Source organism: Camelus dromedarius, chromosome 16 (assembly GCF_036321535.1).
Source record: "Camelus dromedarius isolate mCamDro1 chromosome 16, mCamDro1.pat, whole genome shotgun sequence".
NCBI classification, from domain to species: domain Eukaryota; kingdom Metazoa; phylum Chordata; class Mammalia; order Artiodactyla; family Camelidae; genus Camelus; species Camelus dromedarius.
Window position 1 is genome coordinate 37,154,946 of NC_087451.1, and position 17,771 is coordinate 37,172,716.

Here is a 17,771-nt window from a genome sequence, read left to right on the forward strand (position 1 = left end):
AGAACATAATTTGTATGATTTTGAGTCTTTTAAATTTGTTAAGATTTGCTTTATAACCCAAAATATAGTCCATCTTGGCAAATTTCATGTACACTTGAAAATAATATTCATTATGCTGCTATTGAGTGGAGTATCTTTTAATTGGTGTTTTTAGACCACTTACATTTAATGTAATTATTGATAAGTTTGCATTTAGATCCACCATTTTATAACTTGTTTTCTGTTTATTCCCTATCCCCATTCCTGCTTTCTTTTGTGTGATTTGAATATTTTAGGGTCCCATTTTAATATATCTATTGAATTTTGATTATATCTTAATGTAGGTTTTTAATGCAGTTTTTTTATGTTCACTTTAGGGATTATAATATACAAAGTTAACGTTTCTCAGTCTCCTGAGAATTAGTATTTTACCACTGCAAGTGGAATACAGAACCATTACCAGCATATAGGTTACTTTACCTTCTTCCTTTTACGTTGTAGTGGTCATTATGTCTGTAGGTATGGAAACTGTAGGTCATTATGTCTGTAGGTATGTAATGCTTTCAACTATCACACATATTCTAAAGGGGAAAAATAATCTACTCTATTTTCCCAGATATTTACCATTTCTGTCGCTCTTCCTTCATTCCTAATGTTCCAGGTTTCCCTCTGGTAGCATTTGCTTTCCATCTGAAAAACTTGCTTTAGCATTTCTATTACAGTAGGCCTGCTGGCAATAAATTCTCTTAGTTTTTAATCCATATTTCATCATCATTTGTGAAGGGTGATAATTCTAAAAGGGGGCTTTGAAATTGTCTAACTTAAAGTATTCATTTTACATACGAGGAAAATGAAGCCCAGAGGCATTAAATAATTTGCCCCATGTCATTGAGCTAGTTGATGACTGAGCCAGGATCAAAGCTTACGCTTCCTGACTCCCAGTTCAGTGCTCTTCCTCTTCCTGTACAATCTCAATCATTTAGTTTACACTGGAAATAAAGTTGTGCAAAATGAGTTTGATTCCTGTATGTTAGTACAAGAAAAATTGTAAATTTATCATTTTTTAGAACAGAAAAGGACCTTAGAGATCATTCGATTCTGTGTTCCGTGTTTCAGACGAGTAAACTGAGGCCCAGAGAAGGTAATTCACTTTCCCAAGGGAAATTTACTAATAAGTAGAGCCATGACTTTTTATAGCAAGATCACACCACATACCTGCTATTTGTAAAGAACAGGCATTGGGGTTGCTTGTTTGCTTTTTTGTTTGTTTGCTTGTGCTTCCCAGTGACAGTGATGGATTGTACTGGGCTGAACTCTCTCTCTCTCCCCTCCTCCCTCTCGCTCTCATGACTTTATGACACTAGTTGGATGGCCAGCACTGGACATTGTATCCTCGCTGGACCATTTGGAATCAAATCTACAACTCTCCTGTTCTCTCAACCACTCCCAAACTTCAGTGTGTATCGGAATTGGACCTCAGTGTGTGTAGAATCTTATAAGCTGGTGAGAACTGGCTTATTGAAATTGCACATTCTTGGCCCCACTTCCAAAGACTCTGATTCCCTCGCTCTAGGGTGTGACCCTGGAATTCCCATGTTTATAAACGCCCCAGGTGATTCGAATCTACAGACTGCACTTTGAGAAATCTCTGGCCTATGTTGAGGCATTATGTCCTGGTTATGAATAGAAAACTCTGGACTTTCTAGCTCAGAGTAAGAGATGAAAGAGTACAGCACCGAGTCAGTATCAGGTTTCTGCATCTCACTCCAATCTGGACCTGCATTCAGAGTACTTTGCCTCCCTCCTCCCTCACTGACTGCTGCTTTACCTGGTAAAGGTTAACATTGTCCTCACACGCATCTGCACAGTAACCAAAACTCTTAGGGACACACACACCTGCAGTTAGCATAGTTATTTCATTATATGCCTCTTTCCTATTGTTCTTTCAAGAGGTCCATTAAAATTCCTAAGGTTTAGATATTCTAATAAATATAATAGTTAATGTTTATCTGGGGCCAGATTTTTTTAAGTCCACATTTTTTTTAAATACTCTTTTTCAAACCACCCGAGCACAGGCAGACCCACGTATGCAAACATCATTTATTCTACAGGAATTTGTTAATTTCAGTTCAATGCCTTGTGATGTCAGGGGTCCTATGGAAGCAGGAAACAGGAGGGGGAGGCATGTTGGCCTTGTATTCGTGGAGTTCTAGTTTAGCGTAGAAAACCAACCACACCAACAGGAAACAACTAGTTGTGTTTTAAGTAACATATGAACACGTGTGTGACAAAAATAAGAGTGTAACCTTCACAGATTAAAGAACTCTCCTGTTTGAATGTTGACTCTGTTGTTTTCATGGTTTAATTCCTGGAAGTAAAGGGCTTGATATTTAGCCAGACTGAAAGGAAACACAAGTGCCCTTGGAGTCTGCTCCTTTTAATACAATAGCACAGTTTACCTGAATCTGCTCAGTGCACTCTGTCTTAATTGTCTCATGGGTATAGACAGATTTGGTTTCTCAGAGATGCTTGAAGGGAGGAACCATGTCTTCTGTTTCTTCTGTGTCTCCCACAGGGTCCAAAGCTGTTATTTTATTGTAACCAATAGTTAAGCCCCTACTGTCTACCAGGCCCTGTGCGAGATGCTACAGTTGCAGAGGGAGCCCAAGATCCCTGCCCTCAGTATTTTCCCTTCATTCACTCTGGTGGTTTGCTCAAAATCCTGGGCCTTCCCTCGCTTGTTGAAGTAGCACCCTGGTCTCTGCCTCCATCTTCACATGGAATTCCCTTTGTGTGCATACCTCCGTGTGCAAAATTCCCCTTTTTATAAGGACTCTGGTCATACTGGATTAAGGGCCCACTCTACTCCAGTATGACCTCATCTTACCTAGTAACACCTGCAATGCCCCTGTCTCCAAATAAGATTGCATTCTGCGGTATTAAGAGTTGGAATTTAAACATAAAAACTTTGCAGGGAAACAAAATTCAACCCATAACACGTATAAACAACTAAACACAACATGATTGATGCTTTGGTCGGAATGCATGCAAACAGCTATCAGGGTGTAAGAGAGCACATGGCACTGATGTTGCAGAGAGAATAAAACTGGCGGCCAAAGTGTGGGTAGACCACGGACATTCTCCAGGTGGGGAAATGGCAATGAGCCTTTGGTTAAAGGCATGTCTGTGAGAGCAGGAAGCACTTGGGGAACTTCAGAAAGTATTACGGGGTGAAAACTGGAGGACACATAAAGAAGAGGTGGGAGATGAGGCTGGAAAAGAAGTCAGGAGCCAAACCATGAAGAGTCACATCACGAGTGGCCTAATCCAGAGGCAGTGAGAGGCTGTGGAGGCTTTTCAACAGGAGAATATCGTGGTATCTGTATGCTAGAAAGCTCCCTCTGGCAGGAGTTTTGATTATATCAAAACACGAGATGGGCACTGAAATGGGGCCACAACTGGAAGCAGAAAGAACATTCAGGAGGCTGTTTCCAAGAATCGATGCAAGAAACAGATGCATTCAAGAGCAGGAGAAATGGAAAGGGGGATGGCTTTGCAATGGGAGGCCTGAAACAGAACAATGGGACCTAGTAAACAGCAGTTGGAGAAGACATGGGTGCGAACTGAGGGGATGAAGATGAGGCTGGCGAGGAAGCCAGGGCCCCAGACCTGGAGAGTCAGAGCAGGAGCAGAAGGGGAGGGCTCATTTCTGGGAGGGGGAAGGAGAGATTTAGACAAACCGTGAGGTCAGTGGCATCGGACTGGCCAGCCCTGCCTCGAGGATTCCCACTCTCCCACTCCGACCTTACACTCCATCTCTGACTTCCACATGCAGTTTTGCCCTTACCTTTATAGGGCAGGGAAGACGTGTTCCGATCATTGCTACTTGAGTTAGGGGTAGCTGTTTCCTGAATCGAGGTCACACCAAAGGGTCTCCTGAGAGAGCAGGACTCCACGCAACCCCTCGGGAAGGTGAGAGTTAAAGTCGTAAGACTTGCAATGGCTTCTTGCCCATGAACTCTGCCAGCCCAGAAATGCAAAGCAGTTTGCCTCATAGTTACTGCAGATGCAACACCGATGATGCCCGCTCCTGGATCCACTGGCCACGATGCCTAATTAGACACGTCAGAAGTTGCCAAGTTTCTTAGAAACGGGAGGCCAGCTAGAATTTAATTCCAGATAAAAAGAAGGTGGTTCAAGAGAGCTTAAAAACCCCACCACCACACCCAGCTGAGTGAAGCAGCTGGCAATAGTGTTATATTGGGATTTCTCACTCAGACTGGGCATTCAGGCCACTACGTCGTGTTCCTGACAATGGTCCCTTTTTGGGACTTTCCTTTTCCGTACTTTTCTATTTTTGTCCCACTCAGGAACAGTCTCTAACCTATCCCAGTGTACACCAAGAGCCAGGAAGTAATCCTATTTCTAGCAAACACATATTTCACACTTATTCAACTGTGTGCTGGGGGCCATTCAAAACAAGTTACATACTTTAAGTCACCAAAGTCACACAATAACCCCATGGGGTAGGTTCTATTATTAGCTTCCTTTACAGGTGAGGGATGGCAAAGGCCACAAGAATCTCCCACGGAACCACAGTGGGGAAGAACTCTGAACCCACAAGTCAGAGTGTATTTGCGGGTTCTTGACTCCAGTAAGGGAAGGACGGGTTGAAAAAGCAGGGTTCGCAGACAAGGGAGGCTTTGCTGTCTGGGCAGGCAGCTCGTGGCGAAGATGCATTTTCCTTAACTTTCAGCAGGGTGGGGCTGCCTCCGCCATCAGATTTGCGCTTCACCATCCTAACAGCTCATTAAAAAGAGGAGCCAGGAGTTCAGGGCTGGGCCACTGCCCCTCCCTCTTTTTTCCTCAAAAGGAAAACGGGGTGGGGGAGCCTAAATTACCCCATGGGATATCAGGAGAAGGCCCAACACCCGTCCTTCAGTGATTCATTTGGGTGGACCGCGTTCACACCAAGCTAAATGCCAAAGTTCAGAGTGGGGTCATTGGGAGGACCCTCCCTCCTTCACCGCAAGGAAAATTTCCTCTCGGTAGAGTTGCAGGCACAGTTGGAACCAAACTCTATCCAAACAGGAAATCACCACGATTCTAGGTAAAACTGGTGCCTTATTTTGAAAGGTCAAACTTTTTCATTGACTGAGTGGGTGTTTGCTGAGTGCCTACTACGTGCCAAGCACATGACATGTAGTCCTTACGGATCTAGTAGATGCTCTGTTGGAAGATGCAGAAAAGAACACACACACACACATCTGGCAAATCTTACAGGACAAAGGTTTTCAGGGAGTTGTCTTTTTTCTAGAAAATAAACATGGAAATCAAAGGTTTCTCTCCCTCTCTCTCCCTCTCTCTCTCTCTCTCTCCCTCTCTCTCACACACACACCCCTCTGGAGTCCCCCCAAAGTTTCTGGCCTGAGCCCTGAGCAGAGCAAGTAGGAGGCCTGGGGCGAGGGGGGAAGGGTGTGAGAAGTGGGTTGGGTGACAAGGTGGAAGGGCAGAGCCGGAAGAGGGATCGGAGTTGGCAGGCGAGCTGCGCCAGAGGCAGGTGCCAGCGGAGAGTGGGCGGAGGTGCGGGCGCCCGGCCCGGCGGGGAAGGCCCGGCGTCACCCCCGCCTCTAGGAGTCGGGCTCGCAGACCAGCTCGCCCGGAGAAGCCGGGGGCACGGGCGTCCCCGCCGCCCGCAGGACGAGCCGCGGGAACGGTCGCCGCAGCCGCGGAGCGACAGCATCCTCAGGAGAGACGCCCCAGGCTCCGCAGCCGCCTTCCTCCTCCGGGAGGCGAGCGCCACCGCCTGCTCCCTGCACTCCGGCCGCCCGCGGAGGGCAGCCAACACCCGCGCCCCCATCCTCCACCTGCCGCGGGCTCCCGGGCGGCCGGACGCGGGGGAGAGAAGGTGCGAGAAACAGGGGCCCGGGGGACACCGTCCTCGGTGGCCACTTGGCGCGGAGAAGGGACACCCGCCCACACCGCGAGCCCCCGGGAGCTCTGCACCCGGTACCCAAGTTCAAGGGCGACACCTCTCGGAGGGGGGCTTTCCCGCGCGGTGGGCGTTTCGGCCCCGCTGACCCCCGCCAGCCCGCGGGACTCCTGCGCCGCCCGGGTCCTCAGAGACGCCCGCGCGCCCCGGCGGGGCCATGCCCGGGCTGCGCCGGGACCGCCTGCTGACCCTGCTGCTGCTGGGCGCGCTGCTCTCCGCCGACCTCTACTTCCACCTCTGGCCCCAGGTGCAGCGCCAGCTGCGGCCCCGGGAGCGCCCGCCGGGCTGCCCGTGCGCCGGCCGCGCCGCCTCCCCGGGCCCGGCCCCCGCCGCGGCCCCCTCGGCCCCGCACCCGGCCGCGCACAACTTTTCCCGGGCCCGGCCCCGGGCTGAGCAGGACGCCGGCGGCCGCCGCCGCGGCCCGGGCTCCAAGCTGCGGGCCCTCTTCGCCCACCCGCTGTACAACGTCCCGGAGGAGCCGCCGCTCCTCGGGCCCGAAGACTCACTGCTGGCCAGCCAGGAGGCGCTGCGGTATTACCGGAGGAAGGTGGCCCGCTGGAACAGGTGAGGACCCCGCCGGCGGCGCTCCCCCAGGCGCCCCCACCCCCACCCCCCCGGCTCCCGCGCCGGGCTCCGAGCGTGCGCCCCGCCCGGCCCCCGCCCGCGGCTGCGGACGCCGGAGCTCACTGAGCAGACCTCCGGGAGGAAAAGTTTCTAGGCGGCTGCACAGGGAAGAAATGGTCTCCGCCCCACCCCCGAGCCCCGTGTCCCCTCCTGAGCCCCATTTCTGTTTCCCCCCTCTCTCTCCTGGTCCTGACGTGAAAAGCCGCTGCTCGACTTCGGTTTTCCAGAACGAGGTGCCCAAACAGAGAGCTGGTTCGAATCCAGCACTTACCTCTAGACCGGGGTGCCTTCCAGAACCCGAGGCTGCTCCCTGAAGCCCAGCTCTTTCCCTCTACTTATTCCTCTGCCCCGGGGTCAGAGATCACGAGAGGTCAGCCCGGGGCGGAAGGTAAACCGTCAGTTTCCCGAAAGTGCGTGGTCGCCACTCTGTGCTATTTAAACGTGACTTGTCCCTTTCTGGTGAGTGTTACAACCTGAAGGCAGTTGTATTATCGTGGCGATTTGGGCTGACTTGGATCTGAGGCTTGATGCTTTCACAGAGGACGTTAAAAAAAAAATCTACCTGGGAATTTTTAAAATCCAAGGCAAAATACAGAGGAACAAAGTACCAAACATTAGCATAATATTAAGAAGGATGTTTTTTGTATAAGGGAGGGGAGGGACGGTGTTGGAGAAGGGGGAATGGTCAGTACAGAGATCCCTCGCTAGGACAGAAGGCCTTCATCTGAGTTACCACTGTTTTGAAGTATAGATTTGCCTAAAGATCACTCACATCCAGAGTCTGCTTTTGGACCACACCCATCACTTTTCTTAATACAAGATATTTCCAAATGAAATGTCATCGGCTGGTTTTATAGTCCCTCTGGAAGGAAGATAGGGAGACCATAAATCTCGCTGGAAATTTAGTCCTAGCCCAGTTTAACTGTTTGCTCATTTGTTTGCTCATTATTCTGCAGTGCTGAGAATGACCTGGGGTGGGGGGTGGGGGGAGACAGTCTTCAGAAAGTGAAAAGAGAATAAATTGAGTTATTGGCTGAAGTTTCTTTGGTGAATTTCAATTGCAACTCTACGGCTGATGATTTTATATTAGAAATAAAGTGGTTCTTGATTCTACTGCTAATTGGATGCAATAAAAAGGCAGTTTGAGTTTGCTTCTCAGACACTATCATTTTCAATATTACCTTTATTTCATCAGTAACGTGGGAGTCTGGATCAGTGAACGAGGAGATTTTGCCATTAGAAAATCAGCTACACAGTCTGTTGAGGATTTGAGGAGGGACCGTGGGAAAAGTCACTTGCTTTTGTCAGTGTAGATCAATAGTCACACATTTCTGTGACCATAAACTTCCCTATGTTACTTTCGTCCTTAAGGAAAGTGGAAGGGACTATTTTGGCAGAGAAACAAAAATCTTTCTCACCAATCTGCCCCACAGTCGATTTTGAGCTCGATTTCTACACCATTATCTGGCGGAAAAACACATTTACTGACGAGGAATGATCTTGGTCATTTAACAGAGGATTGGCCAACGGGGGCTGGTGACCTTGCTGTATTCAAATATAACAGAGTAGTTTTGTGTGGTTGGTTGAATGTGATGGTTGTGATATTTACTCATTACTTCCTTTGAATACTTGGGGTCTCAAGTGAGGTTTGTGGGCTGCAACAGGAGTGGGGGGGCTGCACTTAGGAGTGTTAGAACGGAACCTCAGAGGCAGAGAACATCCTTCTTTCACCTAAACTGCATGATAAAGGTCAAGGCGAGGATGTTAATAAGTATGTGCTGGTTGCTTAGATCAGGGTTAAAAACGGAATATGGAAGACTCAAGAGCCAAGGTGAGTCTGAATCACTCAGAGCCCCACCATGAGAGACGGTCACTCATTACCTTAAGTGAGAGAGTGTCCTGACAATGTGAGGACAGGTGAAAGTACCTGCCACAATGTGCAGGGCCACCGAAGTCTCCAGATTTCAGTGCAGACAACTGGAAGGAACAGCAAAGGGAGAAACAGGGAACGACCTCGCTAATTATTTCTCTCTTGCACAGGCAAGACCCCACCCCCGCACCTTGTTTGTAGCCACAACCCAGCCAGTGTTTAAAAACCAAGGATTTATAGACATATGTGGATGCTATCATGCCAATAATTGCTTAACGTTAGCTGCCATCCAAAATAATTGTATCCGCAAACCATCTGCCACACCAGGAGGAGTGCAGGTAATGAAACAGCTAAATCAGCATTCCTCACCACTTGCCCAGAGGAGCCCATTAGTCTGAGTGAGCGGATTTTTTTTTTTTTTTTTTTTTTTGCCACCACACTAATAAGTAACGGTATGAAGTCGGAAAGTGTCTTTCTACAACTTGAGCTCATTACCAATCGGAGAGACGACATGGCCCGTCTTCTCCCCCTCCAGCACATTCCTTCTGGATTTCAGTGGAAGATGGAGCTTCTACACTGTTTTGAATGTTTCAGGTTCTCGATCAATATTTGTTCATTGGAGGTCAATATTTAGTTAAGTTGAAACCATGCAAGAGACACATTGTGAGGAGGGCGGGCTATCCTGGTGCCAATGCTCAGGCTGCCTGCAGACCCCCTCCACCAGCTGTTCTTCCCTCCCTTCCCCTCTTTTCCCCCTCGAGATGGAACTAAGTGTGGCACAATCCAAGCTAAAAATGTAATCAGGGGAAAATGTTTCTTTTGGGTCGTCAGCCACCGATCACAGCCAAGCGATCCAACACCAGCCTCCATCGGGCGTGGTGACGCATTTGGCACCTGTCTTGGATAGTGAAGAGGAGGGGGCCCAGGGAGCCAGGGGAATGGGGTCTTCACTATTTCAGGACTTAAACCAGTAAGCCAGGCAAAGCCTTTACCTTTCACAGTAACGATGGAAGGCAGGGCTTACCTGGAGCCCAAGTTCACATGCTGCTACCCTTATATCTAGAGGCTGAACTTTGAGTTTCTTCCTTGCCCGGAGGCTGCCCAAGCTAGAGGACATCTGTCCTTTGACATGTCAAAACTGGTCTGCTTGGCCTGGCCGAGTGCCCACATATCTTTGGTCAGTCAGTTCCTCTGTAACCCTCTGGTCTGACAGTCAAGGTCAAACAAGGTCATGAAGCAGTTACAACACAGATGTGAGTTCTCTACTCTCTGCATTTCTTTCTTGAGACATCTTCAAGTGTCAGGAAGGTTATATTTTCCTGCAATGACCGACTCAGCATTTCTCAAAAGCGCACGCAAACGCGTGTGTAGATCTGTGTTTTCCCCACCATCGGAAGCTCCTGTCTTTTGTTTGTTTTGTTTGGTGGGGAAGGTAATTAGGTTTATTTATTTATTTTTTAATGGAGATACTGGGGATTGAACCCAGAACCTCATGGATGCTAAGCATGTGCTCTACCACTGAGCTATATCTTCCCCGCATAGGGAGCTCCTGTCTTTCCCTCTCCTCCTTCCTACTTGCCGTCACCGAAGGAAGGCTGGCCCTGAGTCTCTCTTGGAAAAATCACAGCAAAGAGACAGTGCAGCTTTGCAAAAATGACAGTTGCTCAAGGGGAGTAAATTGGCTCACCTATTTCCGGGGAAGCTTTGAGAAGAGCCAGTTATAAGAGATGGAGAGAGAGAGCCAGAGAGATGAAGAAGAACTCAGCTGGACACGGGAATGGTCTCATCGAGGAATTTTTGGAGGAAAATCTCCCCACCGTGGCATCTGTGGAACAAAAAGTAAAATCTCTTTATTCTCATTCCCTCCTTTTTATCTCTTTCCTGCTTATCTCAGGCTGGCCCCAGATCGCTTGGAGCACAGATATATTGGGAACAGGGGGTTCAACTGGCAGAGGGGATAAAAGTCCAGGTTCTTGCTCATGGATGCTGGCTATTGGTCTTTCTCCCAGAGTCCACAGGGCCTTGGCCCCTGGTCTGATTCTTCCCCCAGTGATGCCAGGCTAAGAAAGGAAATGACTTCCCTGGGTTGGAAGAAGGACCTCAGCCACAACCTGTGTGTGGTTCGCAGAGGGAGTGGGAATCCGGACATCCATCTCTCTTTTCTCTCAATTAAAGCCTTGCTTGGCCGGTTTAGGAGAAGTTATTATTTCAGTGGTTTCTGAATCCCTGGACTTGTAGCTGGAGGAAACCTCTCCACTTTTCTCAGGGTCAAAAGCTCCAAGCAGATGGTTTCTGAGAGGGCTAATCCAAAGGCCGTTTTCATGTTCCTTCTCCCTCATTCCAAAGCCCAGTCCTCACTGCCATTACCACAGCAAAGATCTAAATCGGGGGAGACCAGAGCTGTTCATCCAAGGACAACAGGCACTTCCTGTTCCTAGTTACATCAAAATGAAGCCCCTCGGCCAAGAATGGGAGGATGTTCATTGTTCCCAACCCCAAACACCTTCCTTTTACCCCAACCAAGTTCTCATCCATCGGGGAACTCAACTGGTTCTAATTCTCTGCATGCAAATCCTCCCACCTAAAAGACGCTGGGCAAGTGCCAGGTTCTTTACATACACTGGCCAACTCAGGCCTCACAGTTTCCCTAAAAGCAGGTGTGCGTGGTAGACAGGATTCCAAGACGGCCCTCCTAGAGGCAGGGCCCTGGTGTACACACAGCTTCTCCTTATTGTCCAACCCAATGCTAATCTAGGAACTGCAGTGAAGGGATTTTATAGATGTAAGTAAAGTCTAAGATTGGTTGACCTTGGGAGATTATCAGGGTATGCCGGATCTAATCACTTGAGCCCTTTAAAAGCACAGGGTTTTCTTTGGCTGGTTAAAGAAGAGGAAGTCGGAGACTCAAAGTCTGACAAGGGTTGGGTGTACCATTGCTGACTTGAAGATGGAGGAGACCATGTGACGAGGGACATGAGTGACCTTCAGGAACTAAGATGGGCCCCCAGCTGACAGCCAACCAGGAAACGGCAACCTCGGTCCTGCAGCCACAAGGAAGTAAATTCTGCCAAACGCAAGAATGAGCATGGAAGCAGATGGCTCCCCAGCATCTCCAGACAAGAACTCAACCGAGCCAATGACTTAACTCCTTTCTGCCTTGTAAAGCCTGTGCAGAGAATTCAGTCACACTAAGCTGGGTTTCTGACCTACAGCCCTGGGAGCTCATCAGTGGGTGTTGTTTAAAGCCAGCAGGTTGGTGGTCATTTTTGCCCAGCATAGAAAACAAGTTCAGCATTGCTGCTTCCTTCATTTTATAGAGGAAACGGGGGACGAGAAGGTTGTTATAACTTGCCTTCTAACGTCAGGCAGCTAGCACAAACCTCAGGCAGGCTTTGTACCCAGAGGGCCTGGCTCCAGAATCCATGCTCTCTAAGCGCCAGCTCCACTGTTCTGCATCCTTGGATGTCCACAGGTCCCTGCTTTTCCTCTTCTGGAAAGGCTTTTCTGACGATTTCCATTCACCCTGGTCCCTCCCTGACCAGACGCATCCTCTCCATGTCCTAGCGTGTTGTTATGACTGTGCACTGTCCACCAGCTTCATAACAGCTGTCTGGAGCTTCATGTCAGCATGAAGAGCCACTTGCTCCTGGCATGAAAATACCCCAGCTTGCACGTGGTCACACGAATACATCTGTTCCGTGGTTTCCCACTGGGGAGAGCCAGAGTCAATATCTGTGGGACAAATAATTGAAAACAGACGACACCAGGATTTGGGGGCTGTTAGCCGATGGTCTGTTGGCGCCTATGAAAAAAAAAAAAAGCCTTGAATATAAATAATCTTAACTTTTAAATCATCCCACCGGTATCCTGTCCACCCCTCCCTGTGAAGGTCTAAGGTGAAACCAGCCCACCAAGACATTCTGAAATTTGGATCCCGGGCGTTCCTGCTATTGCAGTAGCGTAAATAAAATCAATTTCAAAAGGAAAAAGAAAAAAGCCCCAGAGGAAACTTGAGAAGATGTCATTTGCCAAGAAGAGACAATTTCCTCAGCTTCCTGAGCTTTCCAAGGAAGAACAGCCAAGAAGCCATGCATTAGGGAGAAGTGGAGAGTCACAGAGCGACCCCGACTTAGCCAAAGCAGCCCCTGCTCACCCCTCGGAAGGTGCTGACCTGTGTTTTCCCTGTGATTATTCATTAAACTGGAGGCCGATGAGAGCCTGTGGATTCTGCTGACGGAGGCTTTCGCGTGGCTAAAAGCCAAATGAGGATGCCATCCTAGACAGCTTCAGTGGAGCAGAAGTTCCTCGGAGTAATGGCATCTGTGTACCTGTTATTATGGGCAGGCACACACGTATATGCCTTATGAAACCCACAGTATGGAAAAAAAAGGGGGGGCTTGGTTCTTTTTATGGCCTGTCACTTGGCAGGATGTCCCATGGCTGCAATGCGAAATCAGAACAGAACCGAGCTTGAGTGCCTTGGCGATGCCAGCATCCAGGACGCTCTACCCCTGGAGGCTGACCCTGGAGGGCCAGTAACTGGAGGCAGCCAGCGTAATTTGGCTTGGGCAAGAGGCAAAGTGAAGAACCAGAAAAGGGCCTATTTTATTGGATTCTCTAGTAATAAACCAGATCAATCTGGGAATAGTAAATAGTGGAGGACTGTGGTTCCTAAGAAGCCAAGAACCTGAAATAAAGTTCAGCAAAATATGGAAAGTAAAAGAGAAACTTAGGGAGTTGTTGGCACAAGGGGCACATGCACTGAGAAGCTGAACCACAAAAAAAACAAGGCGGCCTGGGGCGGGGAGCGGGGAGCTCGGTGGTAGAGGGCGTGCTTAGCATGCACGAGGTCCCGGGTTCAATCCCCAGTGCCTCCATTTAAATAAATGAATAAACTTAATTCTTCCCCTCCCCCCCCCCAAAAAAACCAAGGTGGCCTGGGAAGAGATGGGATTTTAGAAAACTTGGGAGAGGTAGAATGTCTAGAAAAGAGCTCTGCTCTGCTAGCAGAAGGAAAATCAGAGCTGTTCAGCCCTGGGAAGTCAAGTTCAGCTCTCAGAGATCATATTGGCCTTCACCTGTCCACACCTGGGTCAAACTCTGTAGGTCGTGGGTAAATATTTTTGATGGGGCTCACCAAAATGGGGTCTGTGTGGTCTCTCCTGGCCAATTGAAGTGTCCCACAGAGTCTCAGTTTCATCAGTATAAACGGGATTTTTATATTTCCGATGCATTTTCTTCAGTGGCTGAATAGTGACAAATCCTGTATGGAAAGTGTAGTCATCTGCACACATGTGTCTTCTCTCTGAGTTAATGATTCTGCACAACCGGCAGCCGCTCATTTACGTGTTCTCTGCCCCTCTGAGCACTCAGAGATCCTGAAGAAAGTTCCATTGACCACTTCATGGTCAGCTCAAGCCCCTTACTAACCAGCATTGCATTGCAGGGGTTGTATAACTGGGGTCATTGGAGTCTATTGAGTGCAAGTGATGAGGGCTCTATTTTCCTCTGCACACACTCTTTTTCCCCCATAAGGTCACACTCACGGGTTTTAGAGACGAGGTCAGGGACATATCTTTTGGGGGAGGACCATGCAGCCCACGACAGTCATGTCTTATTATCAATACAAAGGCCATGTAGTTACCGTTTTATTTTTGTTTTTTTAAAAAAGATTGTTTTTACCATTTCCACAAAGGATTGGCATAAAAGAGTGTTTTATGGTTGACATCACAGATCTTGCTTTCCCTGCTAGAGCTTCTGGTGGACGTAGAGTGGCAGGGGGTTTAGGAGGAAACGCCTGGCGATGCCTGGAACGTATCATCAAGGTCGTCATTCAAGATGGAGAAAGATATGGTAATTAGCTGAACCTGGAGGTAGGAACAAAGGCTCTTTATGAAGGTCGTGGAGTCAAACAGGACAGGCAAGTGAACTCAAGCCACGGACCTCTGTCCAGAGAGGGGCCGAAGGGCCGAGGGCAGCCTGATTCTCCTCAGACGATTCTTTGGGATCTGCTATGACAGGCGAGCCGAGGGGTAATCGATACATCAAAGCCATATGCTGCGGAATGTGACTGCGAAATGTTTGGCTGGAAAAAAATATTACAATAGATGACAAGTAAATGCCACCGTAGGTATTAAAAAGCTATCAATAAAGCAACCATTGGATGCCAGATTTGAGCAGTGTAACTCACCCGTGGCCCCTCCGGATTAAACTCCTTGCAAAATGTACACCCCAGGTAACTGAATGAGGTGGCGTTCTCTTCTGTTATTAGCTGTAAATCCACTGAAAGGTCTGGGGAGGTCGGCCAAAACCGATGCACTTGGATTTATAGCAATTGATCTGCATCCATGTTTTTGGCAGTAACAGAGCTAACGGTCTGTTTAGGCTACTTGTAATTTGTGATGTTGAAACCACTTTATCTGCATGTATGAAAATGCTTCCTCACTCTCCTGGGCACAGCAGGGGGTGCTGTGCCCAAGTCACCCCAAAATGATATTTACTCATTACGGTATAAATAAACAAGCAGTTGGGCCAGAACACTGAGCCCCACTGGACGTGATCAGCTGACTCTTTCTTGTCCTTCGGGTCAGCTTGCAAAACTGTGCACTCAGAGAGGTCTTTCCTGTCTCACCAACCTAAACGGATCCCAAACGCTCTTTTACCAACTCCCATTTTATTTCCATCAAGGCCCTTAGCACCTTTGTGCCTTCCTATTTGTTAATATTCTTAGCGTATACCCTCGCGAGATTGTAAGCTTTTTAATGATGTATTGAATCGAATGGATATGGCCACGTCCCGATCCCCAGAACACATCACCGTGATCTTCCTTGGAAAAAATGTCTCTGCAGATGTCATTGGGTTAAGAATCTTGAGTTGAGGAGATCATGCTGGATTATCTGGGTGGGCCTTACACCCGGTGACAAGTGTCCTTATAAGAGAAAAGCAAAGCGAGGTTAGGCACAGACAGAAAAGGAGGGGACATTGTGACCAAGAAGGCAGAGGTTGGAGTCGGGGGCCGCAAGCCGAGGAACGCCAGCAGCCACCAGAGCTGGACGAAGCGAGGAATGGATACTCCCTGGGAGCCCCCGGAAGGGGCACAGCCTTGCTGACACCACGATTTCAAACTCACGGACTCCAGATCTCCGAGCATACATTTCTGTAAAGCCACCAAGGCTGAGGTCATTTGTTAGGGCCGCCACGAGAAACAAACAGAAAGATGGATGCGTGTTTGCTTCTTTGGCAAGGTAACCCCCATACCTAAAATACTGCTTGTCCATAGCCGATGCTTAGTAAATGTTTGGTCAATGAATGAATGGAAGTACTTCAGAGGCTCTGAAGTGAGGCAGTTCTGGGTTTCAGTCCTGACTCTGCCATGTAAGCGTTGGGACATCTGAGGCTCGTTTCCTCCAGCCTCAGTTTCCTGCTCTGTAAAGTGGGCTGTAAAACCTGCTCCAAGGGGTATCAGGAGGGCAGAGTGAGGTCAAGTGTGTAACACACGGAGCAGGGCGCCTGGTTCACACAGCACTGAGTCACCAGTAGGTAAAGGAACACTAGCTGATTACTCTTTTATGTTACATTTGGGTTATTTGATAACCCATCGATAGCCAGCTTTATTCATTAATGTTTGATGCTTGCTTGGGTGGAGGAGGAGGAGGAACTGGAGGAGGAGAGGAAACAGCTTTTGTGGTTCCCAGACGCCAGGGAAAAACAGCAACGCTTCCCGCCCAGCCCCTGCCCTGCTTTGCCTTAGCCGTGGCTGGTGCTTCCAGAGAGAAAATCCGTGTATTGATCTCCCTGCAGTCACTCTGACATCAGATACCTGGTGCTCGCAGACAAGGAGGAAACACAGAAACGGGCTGGTCTGCAGTGAGTCTACCTACTTCAGAAATGATACCCCCCCATACACACACACACACACACCCCGCACACACACACACACACACACCCCGCACACACACACACACACTCACACACACACACACCCCGCCCACACACATACACACACACAGACACACACCGCACACTTCTGAGGGAAAACCAGGCAGCTAACGTTCCTCAGCGACCTGACAGGAGTACTCCTCTTCTTTTTCTCTTCTTCTCACCAGGCATTTATGAGGCCGGTTAAACAGGCTGATCTCCGCTCACTGGAGACCTCTCCCTCCGGCCGTGCCCCTGGTGAATTGGGTGCGTTGAGGAGGGCTGACACCTGCCCTCACTCTGCGCGAGGCACAGGGCTGACCACTCCACGCACCATCTCATTTAACCCTCAGAACAACCCCATAAGAGGGGTACTATTACTATCCCCATCTTCTGATGAGGGTTGAGGCTCAGACAAGCTAGGTTGCCCAAGAAACTGGATTTCAAAGGCAGAGATTCAACCTCGACGTTAACTTTGCCTCATGTCGTAGATCAGGTTCTGGAAACAAATCTGAGATGCGATTTGAGTGCAGGAGGCTTGGTGGGCAGTTCTTCTGAAGTCCCAGCCCTTCAAGGCCCAGAGGTAGGCAACAAAGAATTGCTTCCAACATGCTGCTGTAGAATGAGAGACCGCCGTGGTCTTTGTGGGAGGAAGTTGGCGATAAGCATCAAAAGCTTTCAAAATAGCCCAGTCTATCCATCCTTATGCACCATCGACCTGTTTTTTATTTTTATACTAAAAAAATTTTTCTTTGTTTTTATAGTTGGGGGAAAAAAAACATTATTGCAGAATCTCTCTGCCCCTTCTTAGCAGTGCGGCCTTGGACAATTCGCTTGCGCTGCCTTTATCGGGTCCACTTACCTGTAGATGGAGGTAGTAACCATAGCACTGGCCTTATCAGGAGTTGCTGCGACTCAGAGTTACAATTTCAAAGCGCTTAAACAGGGCTTGGGGCCACCTTAAGTGCTAGGTGAGGGCTGGCTGTTTCCTCTGCTGTTATTCAGACCTAAAGACCCAGTTGGGGTCACTGGTTCCTCTTCAACCTGATTTTTGTTCACAAGGACAGAGGTCCACGTGGCTCCCACACCTGGCGTGGTCCCCGCTGTGCCCCTTCTCGTGCTGGTCCCCTCTCATTCTGTCCGTGCCAGCTCAGAAGCCTTGTCTCTGGGTCTTCCGCCACCGCAGACCCAGGGCTGTGACTCTGTGAGGTCAGGATGGCGCTGGGGACCCAGCTCAGCCCAGAGTGAACACAAGCGGTCAGTTGCAACACAGCATGAAACCAGCTCCAAGAGGAGGAAGTGATTATATTTCAACCAGAAAGAAAGGGGTTCGTGTTGGGAAATCAGCTGATTCTTGGCTAAATCTCACTAAAATCTTGGTGCAGTTAC

The 17,771-nt window shown here is 48.8% G+C and overlaps 1 protein-coding gene and 1 long non-coding RNA gene across 2 annotated transcripts in view; one reads left to right on the forward strand and one right to left on the reverse strand.

The window, feature by feature from the left end:
• The first annotated feature begins 5,473 nt into the window (after nucleotides 1-5,473).
• The window catches only part of FAM20A (FAM20A golgi associated secretory pathway pseudokinase), a 46,892-nt gene continuing 34,594 nt past the window's right edge, over nucleotides 5,474-17,771 (forward strand). Inside the window, exon 1 of the mRNA XM_031468950.2 lies at nucleotides 5,474-6,535. Coding sequence (XP_031324810.2) covers nucleotides 6,129-6,535 — 407 coding nt within the window. The 5' untranslated portion in view covers nucleotides 5,474-6,128. The remainder of the gene's footprint in view (nucleotides 6,536-17,771) is intronic.
• Nucleotides 11,193-17,597, reverse strand: LOC135323251 (uncharacterized). Its single transcript, XR_010384570.1, has 5 exons — nucleotides 17,245-17,597; nucleotides 14,656-15,393; nucleotides 13,603-14,550; nucleotides 12,637-12,793; nucleotides 11,193-12,267 (listed from the first exon to the last, which is right to left on the reverse strand). It is a non-coding gene; the product is annotated as an uncharacterized LOC135323251 (long non-coding RNA).